Genomic DNA, 21,415 nt, shown 5'->3' with positions numbered 1-21,415 from the left:
GACAGAATGGCATAATCTCAGTACACACAACAAACTGCGTGCCATTAAGGAGACTATGAATGTGTGGAAGTCCTCCATGCGGGCTTCTCATAGGGACTCTGTGGTTCTCTGCCGGCTACGCATTGGCCATACATGGCTAACACATGACCACGTCCTCCGTCGCGAAGACCCACATCAGTGTCACTGTGGCTCAAATATGACTGTCGTCTACATCTTGCTGGACTGCCCACTTTTAGGCCCTCTGCAGCGGAGTTTTAACCTTCCCAGCACCCTACATTCGATGTTGGGCAACAATGCCTCAACAGCAAATTTAGTTTTATGTTTTATTCTGTAGTGCCTCAAGAATTTTGGTGCAAATTCTAGAAACCACTGTCAGCTCGTGCCATGGGGGACTCAAGACATTGCATTACCTATGAAGGATCATCCATGAGCCCTGCAGTGATTCAAAAAACATCTCTTGCATGCCAACCTAATTATTTTTTGTGACTTTGTGTCAAGGCTCCCAATCTAATCAAACACATTAAGAAGGAATGCTGGAAGTGCTGTCTCCCTTCTCTGTGGACATATGCTTCTTCATCTGAGAGGTGTGAGTCAAGCTCTGTGGTCGTATGGGCCGCCGACAATCAACAACTGTTTTGTATATTGTCCTTGAGGATGGTCTTTTGTACCAATTCGTCAGTTCTTGCAGAACAAGTAGCGACCCACTTTGCGACGGCATTGGCATACTCTTCCTACCCAGCTACCTTTCTGCTGCAGAAGTGACAAGATGAAGGCATCACCGTATGTTTCACCCCCCACCAAGCTGAATCCTGTAATGAACCCTTCACTGACTGTGAACTACTTCAAAGCCCCAGGCCCTGATTCAGTTCACAATGAGATCATCCATGTAAATGTTGTCCAAAGGCAAGATCTCCTCAGGGTCTTCAACCATATTTGGCTCCAAAGTCCTTCCCTTCCCAACAGCAAGATAGCATAGTTGTCACAGTCCGTCAGCCAGGCAAGAACACAATGTCTCCCAACTGTCACTGTTTGATTAGCCTAACCAACATACTCTGTAAGCTGCTTGAGAGGATGGTTGTCCGCAGAGCCTTTTGTTTCCTTATCAGTGTGGTTTCCAGGAGGTACGATCAACAACCGACCATTTACATAGATTGGAAGCAGCAATCCAACAGGCTTTTTCTAAATGCTAACACCTTATCACAGTCTTATTTTGGCCTGCACAAGGTGTATGACACTGCTTGACATCATCACATTTTACCTACCCTTTCTGACTGCATTTCTGAGGCCCCCTACCTATTTTTGTTCATCAGTTTTTATCCCTCTTGTTTTTCCAGGTTGGAGTCGGCGCTTCTGAGCTCCCCACAGGTCCAAGAGAATGGCGTCCCACAGAATTCTGTATTGAGTGTCACTCTTTTCCTCATTGCCATCTGTGGGCTAGTGATCTCTGTTGGGCTGCTGGTCACCCCTGCATTGTACGTCAACAATTTTTGCATTTGGTACAGCTCCCACTTGGTATCCTCTGCTAAATGCCGCCTCCAAGGTGCCATCTGGCGGGCCTCTGCATAGGCCCTCTCCCATGGTTTCCAGTTCTTTCCAACAGAAATGTAGGTCGTGCATTTCTGCCATCATATCACGGTCCCTCCTAACTCTACTTAGATACACAGCATCTGAACATTATAGCACAGTCCCATTTCTTGGACCTACTTTTTGATAAAAAGCTGACTTGGCTGCTCCTTATTTATCACCCAAACACCGGCTACATGCGGAAGCTTAACACTTTCTTTTTCTGTGCCCTCACAACTTGGAGTGTGGGTCGTGCTACTTTTGTCTGTATTTATCGGGCTCTGGTTTCATCCCAACTGGACTATGGTTACCGTTGCTCCTTCAGCTTTGAAACTGTTAGACTCAGTCCATCATTGTGGCATGTGTATGGCCACTGATTCCTTTCGGACTAGTCCTGTTGACAGTCTCCTTGCTGAAGCAGGGATTTACCGCTTTTGTTCTGGCAGTACCAACTCTTGACCTGCTGTGTGAATTGCATTCGACAGTTCCCTGATCATCCAACTTATCCCATTCTTTTTGCATACGAGGGGTGGTGTTCTTGTGATACCTGCCCTCGGGTGGGAGTACTAGTTGGAATGCGCCTCACTTCCCTATGCCAAGATCTCCATCTCCCTTTCCTGGACTGTGATCTGTGTATTTTCTCGCACACATCCGTTGGATGGTGCCCAGGCTATGGGTTAGACTGATCTCTTCCCTAGGTCCTGAAGTCTCGATCGCCCCCATGATCTTTCAGCATCTGTTAAAACAGTTCTTCATGAGTTCCAGGGTGCTGCCACCTTTTATACTGATGACTCTAAAGCTTTGGATGAGATGTGATATGCTTCTACATCTCCTTCTGCTACAGAATGCCATTGGCTGCTGGGAACACGCAGCATGTTTACAGCAGAGCTGATAGCCATTAGCAGAGATCTTCATTTTATTAAACAGGCTTTCATTGAGCGTGTTTTAATACGTGCTAACTCAGCGAGCAGTCTCCAGGCTATTGACTTGTACCATTTTTCCCACCCTTTGGTCTTCATTGTTCATGACTTTCTAGCTGGCCTTCATTGTGCTGCCTGCTCAGTTGTCTTCGTTGCGTCCCAACTCATGTGTGTATCCTGGGGAATGAATTGGCTGACTGTTTGGTTAGAGGATGACTCAGTTACTCCCCATTTCCTTTGACAATCCCAAGTGCGGATTTGCGGGTGCTCATAATATCTCTGCTGCTCAGAAATGAACACCATCTGGTGGGCTGCTGCCCCATCTGATAAACTCTGCACAGTCAGGGAGATAGCTGCAACATGGCTCTCTTCCTTCCACTTCTTCTGGAAGGAGTCCACAGTCTTCAGAGACCTCCACATCAGTCATACCAGGTTAACCCGCAGTTTTATTTTGTGTAAAAAGCCACACCTGCATTCTGTTTGTAAAGCATTATAGACAGTAGCTCATATAGTGGTGGAATGCCCCTTCCTTTTGGCCCTTTCTGCTATGTATGGTATTCCAGAATCATTATCTCTAATATTGGGGAACCTTTCATGGATGGTTGAACTGGTTCTCAGCTTTCTCTATGAAAGTGGTTTTTATTCTCAGTAATAAAGTTTTAATCTACCTCAGGAGCAGGGGCAGGTTGGTTGGGATTGCGACATCTCCCACTGTATGCCGTGTCTGGGGTTCCCTGTCCCCACATCCTTGGCCATGCCATTCTTTCATTCTTATTTTACTCTGTTTTAATCACTTTTAGATTTTGTTTGCCTTATTTCGGCTGCACCCAGTTTTCCATTGTAGATGTGACACACTGTTGAGTAGCGGCTGATCTTGATTGTAATGGATCAGGAGTGGTGCAGCCATGGGTGGGACATTTCCTGTCAGATGCAGAGCCCTGGGGATGCCAACAAGGTGACTACACTACTACCTTCATCTTGCAACTCTTATTGACAGTCCAAAGGATGTCCATTACATTTTTAGCCTTCTCGCTTTTCCCAACTAGATGAGAAAACATTTTCGGTGGACATCTCTACTTCTGGATACACCACTCGTGGATCGAGGGACTAATGGCCTTGTTGTGTTATTCGACTGGTGGCCTTGTGCGATTCCTTTTGTTGCTTTCTTACATCTTCGTCTGATTCATCTCCAGTTAAAAATGTCAACCAACACATCACTCTCTCTTGGTGTTTTTACAACGCGCATCTGAACATCTCTTATGTCCACAACTGCCTTTTTGTTTAATGATTCTGATCCATGCTGGACACACTGACTTTAATGTTTCATTAATGTTACCTCTTGCTCGGATACTTCAGACATAGTTTGCAGTTTACCAATCTCATAACGGTTCTGTTGCTCTTTTACTATAAGCTCAGCAACAGAGGCATTTAAAGTTTTTACTTTCTCCGTTGGTGTATTTAATGTTGAGCCAAATTGACTAACAGACCAATATGAAAAATGTTCCAGCTCTTATTGTACAGTGCTATTAATGCCTTCCACAAAACCTTCAAATCGGTTTAAATCCTTTAAATCTTCTTCCCCTGCCTTTTTTACAGTTTCTCTTTCCTCATCTTTCTCTGTATCTGTTTCCTTTCCTCTGATTTCTCTTTCCTCATATTTCTCTTTTCTCTGATTGGCTGTAAACTTCAGTCAAAAATCACTGTTCAGGTACTACACTCTACTAAATATGTATTGTTCTTCACTCTGCTAAATATGTATTGTTCTTTTATCTGACAATTACTCAGCTTTGCATTTTGATGTCTTAACTACTCATGCACACGCATTCAAGCTTTGCAGATTATTTGTTTACCTTGGTCCTTGTACTTATTGTGAGCCCTCATATTATTATCCAAATTTCCTCCAAATAATCACACCAACTTATCAGTCTACCTAAAACTACATGGTACGACATCCTCTCCTCTCTCCAGTCTTCTTATCTCAATTGTAAAAACTGTAAAACATAAACTCAAGGCATGTAATACACTACCAGCAAAAAAAATTAGTACACCTGGAAAGATGAATTTGATGTAGATCTGATGATGGCATATGCCGTCTGGAGGATACTAGATGTACTGATAACGGTCTCAGCACCATCTGCCAACAGATAGCGTAGTGGCATAGCTGCTAGACCGCCAGCTTCCCTGAAATAGGGAATGCTCACAGCCGGCTCAGTGTGTACAAATGTGTGGAGCAAGAAGGCAACCATGCCACGGAGATGCATTCATGATTCCTCCAGCCAACTGAGTAAGTTTGAAATTGTGGCCTTCCCAAGTGGTGGGATGGTCCTTTTGGAGAACTGCCATACAAGTTGGATGTGCTGCATCAGTTGTGCAGTGGTGCTGGTATCAGTGGGCACGTGAATAGTCTCACACCTGTAGACAAGGTTCTGGACGTCGATGCAGCACAGACGCCTGCCAGGATTGTCATTTTGCAAGGGCCATGTGTGCCAAGATGTGTCAACATTAACTGTTGCAAACTAGTTATTAGCAGTGGGACTGTGGGCACACAGACACGTAGCCCATTTTCCACTCACACCTCAGCATGGACATGCACAGCTCAACTGGCATCGTCAGAAGATCACTTGGAAGATGGAATGGTGCACTATGGTCTTCAGCAGTGAAAGAAGATTCTGCCTGCTCCCAAGTGATGGTTGTTTGCACGTGCAGTGTAGACCTGGTGAGTACTGTCTCATAGAGTGCATTTGTCCAAGACACCCTGGGCCCACCCCATGCCCTATAGTCCGAGGTGCTATAAGCTACAACTCTTGTTCACCTTAGATTTGTTTGAGGGGAATGCTAACCAGTGTTGGTATGTATGGAATGTTATTAGGCCCTTTCTTTTGCCATTCTTACAACAGGAATGTTATGTGTTGTTCCAACAGAATAATGCTCTCCCACACACTGCCCATGAAACTCAAATTGCTCTTCATGATGCGCCACAACTACCTTGGCCAGCACAAGCTCCAGACTTGTCTCCAATCGAGCACATGTAGCATATGGTGGGACAAGAAGTGATGCATGTGACTCATCAAGCAACGACTCTTACAAAACGATGTGAATAGGTCAAGCAAGTGTGGAATAACATATCCCAGGACATTATTCACCAGTTGTGCAGTCAATGGATGCCAGAGTTAGCAACTGCATTGCCGCCTGTGGATACTGCACCACGTATTAATATGGATGTTTCAGCATGGATGTAATCTTTTGTGTACTCTATATGCACTGTTGCAACAATACATCTTTTGGGAACTGGAAACCTCTAAAAGGGTGTACTAATTTTTTTTCTGGCACTGTGTTAATTGGATACATAAGAAAATCTACTCACCATGCAGCGGCAGGAGAAAACATGTATAAAAGTTATGGAAATGTGCAACCTTTAAGAACAAGTTTGTTTTCTCGTGCTGCCATGGTGAGTAGATTTCTTTACCTACCCAGCGATATTGTATTTTCAAAAATTTGATTATTTTTGTTGATGTATAAACTTAGAGCAGTATAATCTATTGTGTACACCTCTTATCCTATTACATATGCCTTCAGTCCATACCTAAACTATTAATAGAAAGCAAGCTGAGTAGAAATCTGTACATCTACCAATACTAGTGATGAACACTAGATATTCGGAGATTGCAAATCCTGTTCCCCAGGCGCCAAATCATGTTGCTATTATTTCATCCCCGATTTTCCGTTTCATGTTTAAAAGACAAGAGTCTAATTTGCTGCCGTATTGTTGTTCATTCGAAGCTTTTTCTCTGCCACTAGTTACTCATTGTCAACAGAATGTTAAGCTCTGCCCTCCCTCCTTCCAGCCTTCCTTTCCTTTCTTCTTTGCTGCTATATGAATTTGTCAATGACAACTATTAACAGTGTAAAATTACACATATCTAACTCTACTGCTGCAATTCTTCCTTCCACCAACCCTTCTTTCACAGTCTCAACAATGACCTATGTCGTAATGTGTGCCCAACTGTTCTTTCTCTTCAGTCATTATGTTCTTAACTAGGCATTTATTGTTTTTACTTTTGTAACCTTCTCATTGTAGGATGTCTTCATTCCTTACTTGGTAAGTTCATTTGATCTCCAACAGTATCCTGTAGCAACACATTTCAAAGATTTATAATTCTTTGTCTTTCCCATTGTTCTTGTTTAACATCTTTACAGAACTGTGTTTGAAACATAGGTTCTTGTGGATTTTTTTCCCTGATGGGTGACATTCAGAAGTATAATTGTAACAGTATTACCCCTGTTATGTTAACATATAACAAGGAAGGAATTGGTAAAGAAACTAAAATATTGAGTTAACTCAATGAGATTACATTTGTATTATCTGCTCCAGTTAAGTATTTAGGATAAGATAACAAAATAGAAGGAAGGAATATTGGGATTTTAACGCCATGTTGACAAAAGCTGCATTAGAGAACATACACAAGCTCGGATTGGGGAAGGAAGTCAGCTGTGACGTTTCAGAGGAACCATCCCTTCATTAACATTAACTATTAGGGAAATTGTGGGAAACCTAAATATCGATTGCCAAACCTAAATGTGGATTGCCAGACCATGATTTGAAACATTGTCCGCCAGAAGATAAGTCCAGATTATTACCACTGCACTACCTCATTTAGTGAATCTGAACATAATGGCCAACCTGAAAAACTAAATTATTTTATTGTATGTTTCAGCCTCACAATGCACAAATAGTATCATAACTGAGTTGGAGTAATAGAAAGTCGTCATCATGTAATCCGTTTCAAAAGAAAGAAAAGTTTGGTAGTAAAGTACTAGGAAACTAAAATACAAAATCAGATTACAAACACTTCAATACATGGCATAGTAACATGTTAAAGTACAACTGAATAGGCCAGGAGACTCACAGTGCAAACATATCTGCAATCTTATTGTTGAAACTGAAGGCTTCAGTTGACTACATCACAATAAACGGTGTTAACTTTCAAATAACAAATCTAAGGAAAAATGTTCACACTATGAAATCGATTGAGAGATACACCAGCCACAAAGTGAAAACTAGTAAAAAATTATCTAACTATTGGTGTAGGTAAGTTAGACCCACATTAAAAGCAATCTAAATGACACCTGTCTACAGACAGGTACCACTAAAGGCAAAATTACCTTCAGTGGCTGCAGCTGCACATTAAAAGGAACTGTTAAATCAAGTTGTTATTATACAAGTGCAAGCTGGCAAATAAAGGGACTCCCAACAAAGCAGAAGGTGCAAAAATAAAAAAAAAACAAAAAAATGTAAAAACCTCATAACAGATGCAGAAATACTCCAAAAATAATGTATTATGATGATGAGTTTGTTTAATTCATAATAGTTTCTAATTCTACAGGAACTTGTGCTTAGAGTGATTACAGAAAAAAAGATGGCAACCTTATGTTTAGTATAGTCCAATACTGTTTAATTGATGCTGCTAAATATGTACCTATAGGTCGTTCTCCCCCTCATTCAGGATACCTGCAATTTTAACGGAAAATATCAGTTTTGTTGAATGTATAAATGACATGTCCCGCATAAAGCGCTACAAAATAGCAGCCAGTTAATTTTTGCCCACATATCTGAATAACAAATGGTGTGTCAATGTCTTTTATACTATTATGTGCTTCAGTTACCTAGTGGCCCTATATTGTTTGTTCATAGACAGTGATGTAAAGGTCGCAAGAAAATGATAGATTGTATTTACTGCATATCTCCTCATATTGTGTGTCACTGCATTAAATAGGTTAATATTCTGATTGCAAACTTTTCCAGATTGACTTGAGAGAAATCAGCACATCGGGCTTCCCAGAAGATTTAAACAAAACAAAATATGAAACTGTAAGTATTGAGAGGCATTGCATGAATCATGAAAAATGTCAACAAAGGAAATAAGTTCTTCATGACTTCAAGAACATATTTGTAACTTTTGTTTCTATTTCCGTCTAGGTTATTCTTTTAATTTATGAATTAATTGCATGGGCTTTTCTTTCACTATTCCTATCACCATTTTTCCTTACTCTGTCTATTTTAGTAAGTACTATCCTGCGTCTGTGAATATTCATCCCACAAATATGTATCCTTTCACCTGCCTTTTCTTTATTACCCGCATTATGGTGATCATAGAAAACTACGATTATAATGGTATGGGCATGTCAAAAGAATGGGAGTTGACAAGATACCAAGAGAATCTCATGAAATGACAGTAGGAGGCAACAGGCCACAGAAAGTCATACGGATCATTGAAGTGAATGAGTATGAGTAGGTGAAGAAGAGAGGAGAAGATGGGGGCAGAGTGGAGCGAGAAACTTGGTGGAAGGTTCTCAGGTTTTTCATTAAATTTCACAGTCCATTGTATTTTAATGAAACAGCTTTTTATTACAGTCAAATGCCATCTATTGCACAATCAAGTGGGTTTATTTGGATGACTGATTGCTGTTAATTCTAATTAAAGGTAAATAATGTCTCAGTCTGAAGCTTGAATTGAACACCACAGTGCTTTACTAGACATAGTTTTATTGGAAATGATATCCCTTTTCTTCCATCTGGCAATTGAACAGCCATGTAGGAAAGACTGTACAATTTCATTTTGACCTTGACCCACAGAGCAACTTGGCATTTTTGCATACCAAGTTACTTTCAGAGGTGAAAGAAGCAATAAGCGATGGAAAACATTCGAGGACTGACGGGATTGAACCTCATACCTTTCATATGTGTAATTTGACACATAGTCATGTTAATTCTGAGTATGGACCAAGAAATCAGTGGTTTGTCTAGAAGTTTTTATTGGTTAATTGTCAGTTAACCATTTTCATATTTCTCAGTTTTCTTTTTTGTCAGATTATCAAAGTACCTTCCTTACATTTCAGATACCTGGAAGTTTTGTAGTTCAGATACAGAAGATACGGAATATATCTGCGCCAAAAGCAAATGAAGATTCTAAAGCAGCTCCTCGAATGCTTAAATTATCTCTTACAGATGGCCAAATTAGCTGTCAAGCAGTTGAAGTTGAATACATGCCTCGAATCAGGTAACTCATTTATGTTGTGACTGCATTATAACATCAAATTGTGTATATTGTCAATTGCTAGGGCTGATGTGTTAAGTCTTTCTGTGGTATTATCCTTCATCCTCTGTATTCACTGCCCTCCGATAATCACTTTTTCTGAAAATAATGGAGTTCTTTAGATGAATTTACACTGATGCAGAAGATTTTGAAACACCTTAAGTTTAATTCTAAGGTATCAGAATTTGAAAACACGGTCTTTGTCAATGAAAAACTCTACCAATAAAACCAAACCCCGTTTCTTTAAGGAACTGAATTCCCATGTATAAAATGTCATATCTCTCGAACTGTATGTTGTACAACAGCATAATTTTTAGGTTGCGTTCAGTGGTATACGTGGATACTGTGCACAACATTTATTGCAACTGGAGCTAATAGTAAAGTAGTAATAAAAATTAAAACATCATGCCTGATGCTGCAGCCTCACTGCATGAAGAGCACAAAAGGTGGTAGGTGGCAAACTTTTTTCCTTTCATCATTTTGTGGGTGGTGCACACAACAAAAAGTTTTCATGAAGACTTGAAATTATGTGTAAAGTCTGCAAGAAACTGCCAAGTGCTACCTTTCTCAATTACTGGACCAATATAGTCTGGATAATTAGCTCATTATAAGTTACACTGCCTCAAAATATAAGCACACTTTGTAACCATAATACTGACTTTAACCATAATATTGACTTATTGTGTTAAACCTTTAACATAAAATTATAGCTCTTAATGAGCAGGTTATGAAAGCATTTTAAATTCAGTCAATAACTGTATCAAATATTGAAAATGAAATTTTTGTTGCCCGTGAAAGCCGTTACAACTACAAACTGTGCACCATGAACCCTTAACTAGGCTAAACATTTAGTAACAAAGATTTGGTGACTGGTATATGAGGAAAAAGAGGCAGTGACTTAATTTTTTTATGTATTAAATTTTAAACAGAACAATTAACAAAATATCATGATGGTATAATCAACTAATTTTACTGAACTATCATCTAATGAACTTGAGTGGTAGTTAGCCTTAGAAGTTCTACAGTATGTGTTCTACTGTCTTGTTTCTGAATATTTTTAAACTACTCATTGTTTTAGACAAATTATTATATTTACTTATTTCTAATTAAACTGCTATTGACACACTACACAGCACAAATATCAGTCCCTGGTCTCAGAAGAACTTGTATTCACTGTGTTACATTCTTCTTCTCATTTCTCTGTCATCTATTTTGATGCTAATAACATTGCTATTCTATTTAGCTATTATTTTACTTCCTGTCATTGTTTTCTGTAGTTGTAAGCAGTATTATCATCAAAGTCTGTACCCACTGCTTTTGATTTTGAGTCATATCCTATCAGTTGGGAAGAGAGAGCTTCAAATTGGCTTTCATTCTTTCTGATTAAGGTTTTCAATTATTTGCGCAAATCATTCACTTAGAGCAGGGTTGGACAATTTATTTGTATTAGGGAGGCCATTTTGTGGAAGTGGAGGTTAATGGAAGGCTGTACTTTTTAAAACGGTTGTGCTCATTAGTTAACTTTGTATTTCAGAGAAGGTATAAATTGTAGCATAAAAATGAATAAATACAAATAAAAAAGTTATTGCTTTATTCGGTTTATCTATTTCGCTAATTTCACATCATTTACATCTGCAAGCACATGTAATTTGAGAACCACATTAATAAAGACACAAACATATCCTGTCATACTTTTCTACACTTAAATGCCCTCTATATTTTTTTAAAAAATATAGAGAGCATTTTTTCCAGCAAATTTTTTCTTGCATGGATATTTTTAAGCTGGCAACTAAGGTTACAACAGCAAAAATTTCTTTCAGTGTGATTTGACTGCATTCAATAAGATCAAGCTGCAGCTACTCACGTGCTGTGTCAGTATCAGCATTGATAGGATAAAATTGTAGATTGAGTTGAGGCTCAGTTTTCTTAAAGTCTTAAAATCTTCCTGTGAACCCGTCCTCCAAACTCTGCAGATGGTCACTAATGTTAGCAGAAACACTTTCGGGCACTTTGTTTTCTTACTAAAAGGAAAAATGAAAATTGCCTTCTACTGCTTGCATTGCAAATAGACCTAGTTTTGCTTTGAATGATTTTACATGCTCCCACATTTCATGTCCAAATAACCCCTTCCCTGCAATGTCACATCCAATTCTTAAATTTTTCATATATATCAGCTGCAAACATCAAGTCATATATCCACTCCCAACATCGTGTTTTTGTAGCAGAACCATGAAATATTTCTTTTGTGTCCAGAAATAAGAGGATTTTATCCTATGCCCAGACTCTTTTTAACACTTTGCCCAGGTTCAACCACCTCACATGTTGCGGTAAATTACATTTTTGTACTCAGACCTCTCATTCTCAAGAAGAGGTCTGAATTATCAATGGTGGACTGCCCTTGATCTAATCCTGTTCACAACAACACCAACAGGATTGATCACACGCTTTAACTCTAGTGCAGCTTTACTAAGGCTCTCCTGAAACAAAATGCAATGAAAAGACGAGATGTCACATTGTCTTGTGCTTATAATTTGTTTTTTAAAGGCTTTACCAAACCAACATTTTCCCACTGAACGCTCTGGCCCCATCTGTTGTAATACTTACCATTTTCTTCCAGGGCAAGTCACTTTTTTCCGCACAGTTCACAGCAAACTCAAGCAAGTCCTGACCAGTGGTTCGAGCTTAAATTCTAGGGCAAGTAATTCCCCTATGTTGATAAATTTTCATTAATTCCACAGATAAATATAAGTAATTTTGCAATGTCTTCATTATTTGTGCTCTCAATCATTGCCAAGGAAAAACAAACAAAATCCTCACTCACAGTCCTCAGCTGTTCTGTGAGTTCACCGCTAATTAAGTCAATACACTGCACTGTAGTCCATCTTGACAATCAAATGGTTTCAAATTTCCTTCAAACATCAGTACACAATATGCTTGCACACTCTACCATACATTGCTTCATAAACCCACCATAAAAAAAAGGTATGTTGCATTTATTACGGTTATAGGATATCTTGAAACTTGCTTCTGTAGCACTATTTTGAAGTGTTGTTTGCTTTGTAAATAATGTTTGTTGCTTCTTCAACCTTTTCACATACTCCACATCTTTCAGTTTGCACTCTTCCTTGGAAAGTTTGCAGCCAAATTGGGTGTTTTGTTTCATTATACAATAAACACACTTCTTTATTCTCTGTATCAGCAAAGAAATATATGTTTGTCTGTTCTTCATCATACACATGACATTCATCACTAATTTAAATTTTTTCAGAGGCTCCATGTTTCCACTAAAATTGGAAATTTATGTATTTACTGTTGCACAGCCAATTTACTGTTCTGCAACCAAAATGGAAATGAAACAGATAAACTGGAAAAGCATTCTGCATCATACTGTTCGCGCAACCAGGTCGACATGTGGTGAGGTGGCTGATAGGGAGCTCTCACATCAGCCACCACACCAAGTGTCAACTTGGTTTGCAAGAATTGTATGTATACTATACATGGGTATTGATATGGCCATCCTAACGGAAATCTTCAAGCACGCACTGGAAGGAAATTTTGGTTCAAGGCAGATTTTTCTGACTGTCTTGGCAGCCACTGTTTCCTCACACCGAACAGTGCTGATTTCCTTTTAATCCTATTCCAATCTAAGTTAATGTCCCTTAATGATCTAAATACCACTCAGCCATTAAACTCTTACATGCCCTCCTTCCTGTCTACTGATACTTGTGCAGTTGTAACAGACTTTACAGCTGTTTCTTGTCAATTGTCTTCATATTCATTATGTCGAAATTGTATGTTTTCTTTCCAACCAGGCCTTGGTCTGTACAGCTATAGCCGTTCAAGTAAATGTTTCCATGCCACTGGAAGTGTCAGAAATTTAAAATTTTGTGTGATCCCTTTTAATAGCTTACAATTGTTTAGTTTTTTTTTTTTTTAATTAAATGTGTGCATGCACTAATTCTGAGTGTATGAATATTTCATTTTATAGCTTGGATACACCACCAGGAACAAAGCTGTTTTTCAAGGGTGACCAGCTCCCTATGTCACATGGTTATCTCCTGCTTAGACCTTCCCTTATTGAAGTTCTTGGTGGAAAAGTTCCACACCTTGTTGAAAAATGGGAACTGAATCGGGTATAATTTATGTTGTTCTCATCAGATTACGAAATATATTGCATAAAATTATCACACTGAATAACATGTGATAATCTGGTACAATTTTCATTTTCAGACCTTAGCAAAACATACCAGAGGCAGAGTTGGGGAAGAAGGTGGACCACCACCATGGATTCCATTTGGTCAAAAAATACTGAAGCCTAACCATCAGGACCGAAATTTTAAGGTAGTTTTTTACTGATAGTCTGTGAAAATTAGTAGGCATCACTCTGAATGGACAGTGGAATTTTTTTAGATATTTGATTCTTGTGAAATTAATTTTGATTACTTTTTAAGACTTGTGGTGTAAAGTAATTTTGAATATGTAGACAAATGAATGACAGTATTATGAAAAGAATAGATTGCTACTCATCACATAGTGGAGATGCTGAGTCACGGACAGGCACAGCAAAAATATTACTAAACAAGTAAGCTTTTGGCCAAAGGGCCTTCCTCTGTGAATTAGATAATATACACAGACACATTCACGCAAAGGCAGCTCTCACACACAGACCATTGTCTCGCTGCTGAGGCCAGGCTGTGAACTGCAGCACATGATGGGAGAAGCAATCTGGTTGTGGGAGTAAGGAAGAGGCTGGTGCAGGAGTGGAAATGATAGCAGGGTAGGGGTGGGGATCGGTAAAGTGCTACTTGTGGGAGCATCCAAGGAAGAGGTGGGGGAGGGGAGGGCAGCTAGGTGCAGTCGAGAGCTTTGCAGAGGGGGGGGGGGGGGGAGGGGAGCAGGGAAGGAGAGAAGGTCAAAGCCTGTGGGTGCGTTGATGGAATGTGAAGGCTGTCTAGTGCTGGAGTAGGAACACGGAAAGGGGTTAGGCAGGTGGAGGACAGTGACTAATAAAGGTTGAGGCCAGGGGTGTTATGGGAACATAGGATATATTGCAGAGTGAGTTTCCATGTGCGCAATTCAGATAAGCTGGTGTTAGTAGGAAAGATCAAGATGGCACAGTCTGAGGAAACAGTCATTGAAATGAAGGACATTGTGTTGGGCAGTGTGCTCAGCAACTGGGTGGTCCAGCTGTTTCTTGGCCACAGTTTGGTGGTGGCCATTCATGCGGACAGGCAGCTTGTTGGTTGTAATGGACACGTGGAATGCAGCACAATTGTTGCAGCTTAGCTTGTAGATCACATGACCGATTTCATAGGTAGCTCTGCCTTAGATGGGATAGGTGATACTTGTGACTGGACAGGATTAGGTGATAGTGGGAGGATGTACAGGACAGGTCTTACATCTAGATCTTTTACAGGGACATGAGCCGTGAAGCTAGAGGTTGGTAGCAGGGGTTGAGTAGAGTGGTTGGTAGCATGGGTTGAGTAGAGATGGACGAGGATATTGTGTGGGTTTGATGGGAGGGGTGGGAAGGATACCGGGTAGTACACTGCTCATTTCAGGGCACAATGAAAGGTAGTTGAAACCCTGGCTGAGTCGTGGGTGGTCCTGAGTCACAAGTGAAATCCTTCTCTGTGACCGGATGGTAGGATTTGGTGAGGTGGTGGGTGACTGGAGAGGTAAGATATGAGAGATCTGTTTCTGTACAAATTGCAGGGATGGGGCCCCTCCACACCCACACCAATGTGGTGACCAAATCAAAAGTTCTACTGTCACCTCTGTATAACATGTTAGTTTTTGAATCATGAATCACAGAATGCGGGCTGTGCTGTTATCCATGCGTCTGGGTAAGATTACTCATTTAAGTTTCTGTACAAAGTTGGGAGGGTAATTACAGACTGTGAAGGCCTCAGTGATACCCTTGGTATACTTCAACAGAGAAAGCTCGTCATTACAGATGTTATAGCCACAGGTGGATAGGCTGTATGGAAGGGACTTCTTGGTATAGAATGGATGGCAGCTGTGGAGCCATTGCTGCTGGTTTGTAGGTTTTGACATGGACGGAGATGCTGATGTAGCCATCTTTGAGGTGAAGGTCAACATCAAGGAAGTTGGCTTGTTGGGTTGAGTGGGACCAAGTGAAGTGCATGGGGGAGAAGGTGTTAAGGTTCTGGAGGAGTATGGAGAGTGTGTCCTCACCCTCGATCCAGATCACAAAGATGTCATTAATGAATCTGAACCAGTTGAGGGGTTTGGGATTCTCGGTGGTTAGGAACAGTTCCTCTAGATGGTCCATGAATGGGTTTGGCATAGAATGCTGCATTGTGTGTGTCTATTGCGGTATCCCGGATTTGTTTGCAGGTGATCCCTTCAAAGGAGAGGATGTAGTTGGTCGTGGTTACAAGGAAGGAGATTGTTGGTTTGGAATCCATTGGATGTTGACAAAGGTGGTGTTCAATAGCAGCAAGGCCTTGTCCATAGGGATGTTAGTACAAAGGGAGGTGGCATCAGTAATAATGATCAGTGCACCATGTGGTAAAGGAACAGAAGCTGTGGATAGTTGAAGGAAATGGTTGGTTTATCTTTTGTATAGCAGGGAAGTTGCAGGTAATAGGCTGGAGTTGTTGATCTATGAGAGGCAGAGATTCTCTCAGTGGAGGCACAGTAACCACTCACAGTGGTAGGTTTGTGGGCTTTAGAAAGCATGTAGAAGGTAGGAGTGCAGTGAGTGTTAGGTGTGAGGAGAGAGACAGCTCCGGGGAGAGGTCCTGGGATGGACCTAAGGATTTGAGGAGGAACTGGAGATCCTTCTGGAATTCTGGAAACTGGGCTGTCGGAGTCCTTCTGCCAGGTAATCCTTGCGGTTCAAAACCACAGTTGTGGAGCCTTTGTCAGCAGGTAGAATTACAAGATCGAGATCAGTTTTTAGATGGTGGATTACAGTTCTTTCCGCAGATGTAAGATTAGCTTGTGTGTTGAGGGACCTGAGAATGACGGTGAGTCAAGGTTCAAGGTTAAGAAATTCTGGGAAGTTAACAGGGGTTGATACGGGGGCAATGGAGATCGATCACGGTTGGACGAGGAGTGAACTGGGGTGGCAAAAAAGTGTTTCCACTGTAGGGACCGGAAGAAGTAGAGAAGGTCTTTAATAGGTACAGCATGACTGAATTTGGGAGTGGGGCGAAAGGTAAGGCCTTTGGGAAGAACTGCTGTGGGACTAAGGATTTTGGAAGAGAAGTTCATGACTGTGTTTCAGATCTGTTTAGGTTCTAGATTCCTTATGGTGGTGGAAGGGAGTTTTTGAGGGTGGGGTAAATGCAGTAGGTGTGCAAGGCATAGTTCATCGCTATGAGGGGATGTGGGGGAGGTTTTGGAGGCTGTTGTAGAGGTGGTGAATAGTGGGAGTAAGAGATGAACAGGTTGGGGAATTTTGTGAGGCAGCATAGTGCGTGTTGCTGTAATTCCTAGAGGGCAAGAGTTTGTGTGTGAGATGGGATACATGAATTCCGGATTGTGCAGCAGGAGAATTTTACAGGTGGAAAGGAGGCATTGGAAGGGGTTTGGGCCTGATTCACTTGGTTTTGCAGGAATATGTTGGTGAGGATTAAGGATTGGTGAAATCTGAACAGATGGCCATTGTGGAAGGAGCGTTTGCAGCCAGAGACAGGTAATTTTATGGAATTCCATAAGCCAGGCAACAGTGCAGGAACAGTATGTGGGACTGAGTTCTGGCTTGGGATAAAGAAACTGTTCTGTGTTGGAGAAGATAAAAGGAGCACAAGGGTCCATGGTGGAGGATAAAAATGCATAAATAATGAGGAATACATGTGAAAAACTTCACAGAAATACGTCAAAATATGAGGAAATAATCACAAAAAGGTCTGAATGCATGAAGTATGGGGAAACAAGATTAAACTTGAGGGAAACAAAATGAAACCTGAGGGGGTAGGCTGATAGTGAAGGATGAAAACGAGCTAAAATTGACTTGAAAACACAATGAGATCAAAGATAAAAATAATAAATGTGGGTTGCAGGTTGATGGGCAGATATTTATGAAGAAGGGGAGCAGCATATATGACCAGATTAAGTGAGGTTTGTTAGTACCGTATTTACTCAACCCTAAACCGCGCTTTTTTTCCGGTTTTTGTAATAAAAAAAACCGCCTGCGGCCTAGAATCGAGTGCAAAGCAAGCGGAAGCTCTGAAAAATCATGGTAGGTGCCGCCACAACTAACTTCTGCCATCGAATATATGTAGCGGTACACAGGCATGCTTTGTAGGCACAAAGGTAAATACTGGCACCAAAACCTCTGCGTCAGTTAATAAATTTTAACAAAAAAAATGTGGAAGACGAGCTTTTTTTCTTCGCCCCGAGTTTCTACCACTGTATTTTCATACATTATCCAACGAAGTAAATACAAATTCCGTATTGTTAATCTTCGAATGTAGCAGAATTTCAATGTACTACGAAAATCCGACTGGCAAAACTGTTTGGGATGTTTGTCAATATGGCCAACTCTATGTTCTGAATTTTTTGCTACCTGTGAGAAGAGATGGTTGCTAATAGGAACCTGATGAAATGTGAATCACATGCAGTATTCTCTTCACCATAAGAATAATACGAATATAAACATTTTGCCATGTATTCTTTCTTGTTTGCTGCTATCTCATTTAAATCCTGTCTGCCTAATAAACTACGAAACTAGAGTGAGACAACAGCAAATGCGTAAGAATATAGGTATCGTGTCATGTTTATATTCGTATTATTCTTACGCTAATAGTGGTACAGTCAGAAATGAAGCACGGCAACTGACTAGAATTTTAAATTTAAGATGACTCTAATTTCTGTGCAGAATTTGATGCACTAAAGAAGCGGCCGCAAAGATTTTCAAACGCTGAAAAATTTCCGCATAACTCTCGTTCAGAACATGTTCTATCATACGCAGTCTAGTATTTGGTTCTTGTTGATCATTATCAAAGAAAGCAGCAGTGTAAGTAACAACAAATAGCAGTCTCTTGCCATTGTTTCACTAATGAGATGATTCCTCTCTTTTTTTTTTTTTTTTTTTTTAAATTGTAAGCAGCGGCAGCGCGCACAAAAGCAAGCCATGCCGCGAGTGGCGACAGGCCGTAAATACGCAATATCAGAATGCGACAAACAATGCATGACACAGTACAGTAATGCATTTTCAGCTTAGAGTGAAGTAAACACCTATTAAAAAAAAAAAGATACTTATCAGATTAAAGCAAAATAAGCAATCGATTCAAACCAGACGAAGCATGTGAAAAAGGAAGGGTACCCGTAATAATACGGAGACGGAGTGCCTGACGCATAGCAATGGCTACCTGGTAAAGCTTTAAAACTGCTAAGCTTACGACTCGAACCAAACTACTGTGGTTGTATCGTCATTCATTCCACCTAAATTGTGTCTCATATTACAATGGACCAACTTTATTTCGATTTGGAGGTGCGGCCTAATACTTTTCTCTCCCCTTGAATTTCGAGTCTCAAATTTCAGGTGCGGCTTAGATTCGGGAAATTTTTTTTTTTCCTTTATTTCGAGTCTCATTTTTCAGGTGCGGCTTAGATTCGAGTAAATATGGTATGTACATCTAGTAAACCAGAACCTCTCCTGTGCTGCCATAGTCTCCTTATGTCTGCTGTGTGGTACCGCATACCTTGGTGGTTTGATGTTCAGGTGTTGGTTGGGTGAGTAGACACAAAGAAGAATGAGCAATAGAAGAGTTAAACTGTAAACTGAGGTAGGAAAACAAAGGGTGTAGGCAGATATGTGATGAACTGGGAAGGGAAAGTTAGAGAATAAGAGCTTAAAAAAGCATGTGTAATTGTACTGTCAACAAATAGAATACCAGTGAGCTAATGAAAATGAATGATCCCCGAAACACATGATCTGTTAAATGTCCATCATGTGGTCACTTCCATGTGTTGCAATAGTTGTGATTAGTGGCATATTTGTTTCTCATGTTTCATACGACCAACTTTCTGGTCTATAGTGATACTGAGACATATGCATATTTCATGATTTGTCAGTCTGTTGGAAATTTGTACCTGTACACTATTTAACTTGTAAATTTTCGATAACATTTATTATATTCACAATTTTCATCACCTTATTGGAGCATGTATTAATCTTCTTGAATGACATACCCAACTCAGCAACAAGCAACAGTTGTGCATGCAATAAAATACTGATGGTTCAAATTATATTGTCAGCACCACTTGCACATCCTTCGTTATTGACAAAAATTATTTTCTTTCTTCAACATGTAGCCTTATTATAATTATTTTCTTAATATTGCCTTTCACTTAAGTCCCTAGAAACAGCAAAGGAGAAGGAAAACAGAGAAAATGCAGAATTCGAAGCGCAAAGGAAAGATGCTATCGCTGAAGCAGCTCGTGGTGGTGCCAAGAAGATTTTCGGAGGAGGCAACAAGCCAGTGAGTTGCTTTGGAATTAATAATAATAATTACATCACTAAAACTTCCAGACTGCCAGACAGTGTTGAGAAAAATAATTGTTTTGTCATAGGAGATAGGTTACTTACTGTCACTAGTTTGGCTAAGTAGTTGCAAGCAATTAAAGCAGCGTGCTCTATAATCAGTCACTATACTTTATATTTTTTACCACAAATCATCGGATTTCAATGCCTTCTTCAGCTGTCATTCTTACGTTTTTAGCCCAATAGTATGGCTCTCACGAATGCAAAGCCTGTAGAATTCTAAAATCCGGAAAGCAATAACTTTACATTATCACTGAGAACAATCATGCAACGGGAAATCCAGTGTGGGATAACAACAGTCACTGACATAAACTGGTTTAGTAGAACTAATTACATAATAATGTAAGCAGTAAAATTATGTATTATTCTGTTATTATTATTATGTATTATTCTTGATTAACATTTTTCACTGACACTACATTTACTTCATCTGCATCAACGCTAATGGACTGTGGCGGAGGGTACTTCTGGTACCACTGACTGATTACCCTTCCCTTTTCCATTCACGAATGGCATCATGGAAAGAGTCAGTGTCGGGTGAACCTCTGTATTGGCTCTAGTTTCTTGAATTTTCTTGTTTTGAGTATTTCGTGAGATATTTGTGGGAGGAAGTAATATGTTGTCTCTCACAATTTCAACAGTAAACCTCTCCATGATGCACAGTGCCTTTCTTATAGCATCTGCCACTGAGTTTGATGAGGATTTTCTGTAACCCCTCTCGCACTGACTAAATGATCAGTGACAAAAAGAGTGTCGCTCTTCTTTGGACCACCTCTCTCCTCCCTCTCAGCCCCTTCCCCTCCCTGCCCTCTCTCTCTCTCCTCCACTCCCTCCCCCTCCCTCCCTCCCTCCCTCCCTCCCTTCCCTCCCTCCCCTCCCTCTCTCTCTCTCTCTCTCTCTCTCTCTCTCTCTCTCTCTCTCTCGTCTCTCTCCTCTCCCCTCCCTCCCTCTCTCTCTCTCCCCCACTCTCCCTCCCTCCCCCCCTCTCCCTCCTCTCTCTCTCTCTCTCTCTCACCTCTCTCTCTCTCTCTCTCTCTCTCTCTCTCCTCTCCCTCCCTCCCTCTCTCTCTCTCCCCACTCTCCCTCCCTCCCCCCCTCTCCCTGTCTCTCTCTCTCTCTCTCTCTCTCCCTCCCTCCCTCCCTCCCGCCCCTCTCCCTCTCTCTCCCTCCCTCCCTCCCTCCCTCCCTCCCTCCCCCCTCTCCCTGTCTCTCTCTCTCTCTCTCTCTCTCTCTCTCTCTCTCTCTCCCTCCCTCCCTCCCTCCCTCCCTCCCTCCCTCCCTCCCCTCCTCTGTCTCCCTCCCTCCCTCCCTCCCTCCTT

At 40.8% G+C, this 21,415-nt stretch overlaps 1 protein-coding gene across 1 annotated transcript in view; it reads left to right on the top strand.

Annotated features, from left to right (window-relative positions):
• LOC124607018 (tudor domain-containing protein 3) overlaps window positions 1–21,415 on the top strand; it is a 135,489-nt gene that overhangs the window by 26,434 nt on the left and 87,640 nt on the right. The window contains exons 3-7 of the mRNA XM_047139177.1: window positions 8,287–8,352; window positions 9,381–9,541; window positions 13,566–13,710; window positions 13,808–13,918; window positions 19,909–20,034. Of these exons, the coding sequence (XP_046995133.1) occupies window positions 8,287–8,352; window positions 9,381–9,541; window positions 13,566–13,710; window positions 13,808–13,918; window positions 19,909–20,034 (609 nt within the window). The remainder of the gene's footprint in view (window positions 1–8,286; window positions 8,353–9,380; window positions 9,542–13,565; window positions 13,711–13,807; window positions 13,919–19,908; window positions 20,035–21,415) is intronic.

Source organism: Schistocerca americana, chromosome 3 (assembly GCF_021461395.2).
Source record: "Schistocerca americana isolate TAMUIC-IGC-003095 chromosome 3, iqSchAmer2.1, whole genome shotgun sequence".
In the NCBI taxonomy this organism is placed as follows: Eukaryota; Metazoa; Arthropoda; class Insecta; order Orthoptera; family Acrididae; genus Schistocerca; species Schistocerca americana.
Note: the sequence above shows the minus strand (reverse complement) of the source record. Positions and strands in the feature narration are given on the sequence as shown.